General features: G+C 40.5%; 1 protein-coding gene across 1 annotated transcript; it reads right to left on the bottom strand.

Moving 5' to 3' along the window:
• Positions 1-4,061: 4,061 nt before the first annotated feature.
• On the bottom strand, positions 4,062-5,467 carry PAAG_00039 (hypothetical protein; the record flags this gene model as incomplete). The annotated part of the gene is made up of 3 exons (XM_015843881.1): positions 4,062-4,218; positions 4,303-4,734; positions 5,220-5,467. 3 exons carry the CDS (start codon positions 5,465-5,467, stop codon positions 4,062-4,064), a joined length of 837 nt encoding a protein of 278 aa, XP_015700216.1.
• Positions 5,468-6,000: the final 533 nt, after the last annotated feature.

The following is a 6,000-nucleotide window of genomic DNA, read 5'->3' on the forward strand; positions in this document are numbered from 1 at the left end:
CTAACCTCCCATTCTCCACCTTTCAAAACCCCTTGTGTGGGAAAGAATTGGGTGTCAAATCTAGTGACATGTTGTCTGGAGCTTTCAATGCTGTTATTCTCATCATTGTAATCATGGCCAGGCTAAATGTAAGGATATGAAAGTTATTTAGACTTGGTTTAAGACTTTGAGGGATATAGTTGTTGAGCATGAAATTCAGACTGAAGATATCTACAACTTTGATGAGACTGGATTTGCAATAAGATTCTGTGCAACTATCAAGGTCATTATTAGTGCTGAGTGCTATAACCAGGCAAAGCTGTTACAACCTGGAAATAAAAAATGAGTAACTGTTATTAAGTCAGTCAACGCATCAGGTTGAGCCTTAAGTTACCCCCATACTTAATTCTTAAGGATCAGACTCTACAGGAAGGCTGGTTTGATGAGCTGTCAAATGACTGGAGACTAGATGTTAGTCCTAATGACTGGATTACAGATGAAATTGAGCTTCAATGACTTATATGATTTTTTAACCCTATTACCAATCCTACGAGGATTGGCACTCATCTACTTCTTATTCTGGGATAGGCATGGCAGTCATCTTACCTCAGAATTTGATCAGACCTGTGAGGATATCAAGGTTATCCCTCTATGCATGTCAGCATATTCATCACATCCCTTGCAGCTGCTAGATGTGAGTGCTTTTCACAGTTTCAAAGTGGGCATATGAAGGTCTAGTTGAACAGTGAATGCATCTTAAATTCAATACTATTAAGAAGCATGACTTCTTAGATGCTATCGTAAGACCTGTACAGAGATCTTTAAACCTCAAAATATTCAAAATGACTTTCTAGCTACTGGAATAGTTTCATATGAACCAGGTCAGGTTATTCAGCAGCTAAATATTTCACTTCAAACATCTTCCCCTCCAGCTAGTCAACCCAGCAACTCTCAGTCATCCTGGATCCTACAATCACCTAGAAACCCCTGTCAATTATACAAGCAGGTGGACAAGATCAAGGAGCTTATGGTGCAAGGCCTTGATGCCTCTTAAGTCTTAATGAAAGGATTTGATCAGATTATTAAAGCTTGTGAATATGAGATGATCAGCACCACTATTATGAGGAAGCAATATTAGGATATATTCAATGCCAATGAGTTAGAGAAGCAAAAATGGAAGAGATCTACACATCAGATTCAACATCAAGGAGGCCTAACTAGGGAGAAAGCTCAAGGTCTCATTATTCAATCTGCAGCACCTGTTGAACAGCCAGTTATTCCCACCGCGGAGGCCCTGATCCCAGAGTCTATGCCACAATTACAGGCTCCACCACACTGCACAAAATGTCATACTGTAGAGCATACTAGAAGAAGTTGCCATAATCCTATTTCTAATTAACTTTATATAGTTATTTGTTGGAAGTAGATAACTTGGGTTAAATCGAGAGATTCAATTTAGTGTCTCGCTCACTTGTGGATCATGTTAAACTGAAGGCTTTCGTAAACATCCCCATGTTAGGCTGGGAGGATAAGCCTGCTGCAGGACGCAGCATAGTTAGCTACCCTCAGACGTCCGCTGGCTCAACTAATAAATACCCGTAAAAGGCCCACAGTCTCAAAGATTGATCCTTTCGCATCAAGAATAATGCTTAAATTCTCATACTACTCCAGGATCCGGCAGAGTAATAATAATACATGCATGATACTTCTTACAAGACGCGGATATGCAGTTACTCGTTCGGTTCGGCGTTGACCGAATATCCAAGTCGTCCGTACAGAGCTGGGATGATGGAAAAGTTCGTTCAGTGTTAAAAGGTTGACTGGATTCCCTGCCTAGAGATTGCGACCTCTCACTGGGATGGCCAGACGTACTTTTATATCATCATAAAGGACAACGTCCTCTATTTGTTCATTCTCCATTATAGGCTCGTTGTTAAATTTAGATGTTTCAGCTTGATGTTTTTCCCCTGGATGAAGGTATGAGGTCTTCCAAATAATACAGCCAACTAAATGCTCATCACAGGGTTAGGTGATGGATGATTTATAATAGAGCTGGTGGAAACTACCAAATAGTTGGTAAGGGAAATGACCCAGTTCAAGCCCACAGTCAAAAATCCAACGAGGTCGGTGCCAAATTATTCGTCCCATAGACACAAGGAAAACGTGTGACATGTCGCTATGTACGAAGTACCATGTCGTAGTTGAGCCAATTCAGCACAGGAGAGGATAATTTACTGTTTACGGAGAGTTACATAGTCGGCCGTATGCCGTATGGCGTACCATAGGGAGTTATGTATGCGCATTCCTCGGATTTGGGGGGGAAAGAAGTGATCGAGACAAATGATAAGGAAGACGACATAATAGAGAAGCGCTGCAACGGGCGATATTTCGATCACCATAATTCTCAGGATTTTCCGTTCCAATCGACCGTCTCACAAAACAGCAGATTAGGGATCTTCCATAATCCTCTAAGTCGGAAAAGGACTCTCCACTGACCCCTTTTGTCCCTCTTCTGTGGGGTTCTTTTAATTTTCGATGTCGTTGTACGACCAAACATGGTGAGAATCTTTTCCTGCCATCCTCTTGCAGGTAGAGTTCTTTGCGCCTCTATTAATGCCTCCAGTCGATTCTACTTCCGATGTTCTGGTCATTATCGCCAGAATTTGTGGATGCAGCCCTTGTCCCAGGGCTCCTCCCCACGGAACATGGTCGTGGATGATGTCAGTTTCCAACCTCGCTGGCAATCGTTGTTTTCTATCAACTTGTTAGTTTCAGTGAACATAGCAAGGCTAACATTCCTTACAAAGATGGTTCGCTGTTCCAGGGTCTAGAGACGTGTTCGATATAAGGAACGAGGACGGGCAGTTCTTGGATTAGAGGAAATATACTGTGATTGGATAGTCATATATGGTTTGTTCAAATGATCGGGATTGAAATCAGACTCAAGGGAGCTCCCATATTTATAACTAAGGCTCACGGCTATCACAGTTGTTGCCCTGGCTTCCTTCTGGTATGGCTGAGTTCCGGCAGGCTCTAAATGAGACCGTTGTTATTTCGTGACATCCAATCAGTTAACTAACGCGCTGTATTCCTGGGCTTCGCAGGGAACAAGCAAGCCAGAAACAAGCTGGGATATTTCACCATGCTATTGTTGGAATAGTCTGTTTAATGAATCCAGCATTTTGCGACTTAAATGGACAGCTGTTTCTAACTCAGTTGAGAATAATTATTTGGATAGGTGTTCCCCTTAAATCTGGCCCTTACTGTATTGATGCCTGAGAAAAAATACCATTTTTGGATGTCATTGTTTGGGACTTATTGAGAGATTAGATTAGGTACATAGTTACCTATCATATCACTCAATCTGTTGTTGACTAGTTAATGTGGACTTCATGAAAATTTCTCATCTCTTGTTGATACTTGGATCACAACAAAACATAGATCCACAGTCCCTCACATATCATAAGTATCTTTCTCGGAAAATTGATAAATTGTCTAACATCAATACGTATCATAAAATATCACTCACTTATTAATATATTGTACCGTATATGGAGAAAGGAAACAAGACCAAGTGTGTGACTTACATGGACCCTGGTCGCAAGATATCGCTGACTTCCCTTCGCCAATTCACTCCCAGCCATCGATTATTTTTGAAGGACTGGACATCATCAACATAAAGTGAATCGCCAGGAACGGAAGAGCTGACATCCTCAGAGTAATAATGACTTCCATATTGAGAAAATTACACAGCTGTCCAGTTTATTTTCTGGTAGTTGAGAACTTTCTGAACCAACTCGATCTCTAAAGTCAAGGGAACGTCAGACTCTAGCCAGAGGAATGCCAGTCAGCTTTTCCATGAAGATATAATCTGCCCCGAGAGGTTTGCCGTCAAACCTGGAATTTCATGTGTAGACCTCGGAAACAGGGGTTTGAAATATCTTTCGCATGTGAGCGCGGTGTTGTTGAATAGTCAGCTGTAAAATTTATAAAGTCCATGGTCGCAACCTCTGGCAGACGTAAATTGCGGTATGCCAGCATTTTAAGCAACCTCTTTACCGTTGTTCATGGTGAAGATGTTACTACACCTTGTTAAAGAGGCCGTCAGGGCATTTTTCTACCTTCACGCATTGCGTTGCTCCAACTGCTTTTGCAGCTATCTCCGCAAACACGTTTAAGTCGTATTGCACATGACGGAGTTTCTTTTGCTCTTCCTCGTCATAGACGAAGCGTCCTCGACTAAAGAGGAAGAATTCCTCTCGCCTATTCCAATCTACCTTTCCTCAGCATTTCCCAGGCATGTACATGTACTGCGTCACTCACCTTCGGCCACATCGCTCTCCAAAATTGAGGTAAGGAGCTCGCGAAAACCTATCAAGTGAGAACGCTCTTTGATGCAAAAGGCACGATATTTTGAAATGGAACACTCGTTTAGGGATGGTCTGGCCGTCACGCGTGGCGAAGTCGGTTGATTCAAAATGCAATATCGAGCCAGGCAAAAGCGGCGCCTCACATCCAAGGGTGAGTCGACTTCGGGAGGCTAAGCAGCTTGGAAGATCAAAATTGTCACAAACGGACAGCATATGTCGCGGAGTTGTTGAGCGAACTGACCTCGAAGTCCGGGATCTCCTCTTCTGGCGAGGTGCAATTGGCGTTCTTCTTCTAACCACCAGAAAAAGTACGCTCATATTGTGCTTCGCCTCCAGATGAAGAGATAGGAGGGTAGGATTTCCAGCGTGCTTGATCAAGCAATCCCTGCTAAATTATATACCGTATGTACGCTGCGTATAGTCGGCATAATTAACGTAATCCACCACCCAACGCCCGCCATTTCGCCATCACAATGATGAAATATTTTCAACGTTATTTCAACAACGCAATTAGATTTCAAGATGATATATTATATGATGAAAATATATATAGAAAATTACATATAAAAATATATAGCTAATTCTGTATTGTTTGACTTAATGACTTGCTCAGAATGTGAAATCCTGAGTGAAGACAGATTCAGTGAGCAAGCAGTCATTAAATCAGTAGAGATTGCAATATTGCCAGATCACTCAGGCAGTGGATTCACAGGCACTCTGACAGGGCTCTGAAAATGCAATTTAGTCACTCTTTGTGAAATCAAGAGTCTACTTTCCTGATTAGAAAGGTGATTTTTGAATTCTTTAATCATCTTCTTATTCAATTGTGATTGTAGCTGTACAGCAGCTTGTTCTTCCTTTTTTTTTTACTTCTGAGCCTTTTTCTCATCTCTAAGCTCCTTGTCAATCTGCTGTTGAGCAGCTCTTGTGATCTTATTCATTTTCTTTTGCTGTTTTGTGATCTGATGAGCTGTCTCCTGCTTCATCCTCTGCTGAATAATATCTACCTTCTTCTGTTTCTTAAGAATAATGCATTGCAGCTTTGCATCCTTATTATAAGTTTGCTCATTTTTTTTGACAATCTCTAAGACTGTTAAATTCTTGTGAATGCTCTGCATCTTTGTCAGTAAGAAGAACTGCATTAATGATGAATTCAAGAAATCTAGCAATCTTATTGCCCTGTCACATTTGCAATATCTTCTCTCTTGATTAAGAGCTTGTTGTAGTTGTCTATTCTCTATTTTAAGAATCTCTTTATCAAGAACAAGATTTTCTCCTGCACAGATCACTCAGTTGAGATCATTATATATTTGATACTGCTGTTGCTTGACTTGCTTTATCAATTTTTACAAACCAACAATAGAAGTAGATATTCTTGATTGATATATTGCATCTGAGAGAGTGCAAGATCATATTTGAAGCTTTTTAAGAACACATTTTGAATTAAATGAATGTAGATCAGTAGCAGCAAATGCAGCTTCAATATTTGAAGATATAACTATTTTCTTTCACACAGTGTCAAAAAGCTGTCAAAAAGACCTGTTTGTAGTATGTATAAATTCTATTTTAGTTCTTATTCATTTATTCAGTTGTTTAAAATATGATTTACTCAATGATTCAAATATTTCAACATCTAGCCACTGTAATCAGT

Source organism: Paracoccidioides lutzii, assembly GCF_000150705.2.
Source record: "Paracoccidioides lutzii Pb01 unplaced genomic scaffold supercont2.1, whole genome shotgun sequence".
Lineage (NCBI taxonomy): Eukaryota > Fungi > Ascomycota > Eurotiomycetes > Onygenales > Ajellomycetaceae > Paracoccidioides > Paracoccidioides lutzii.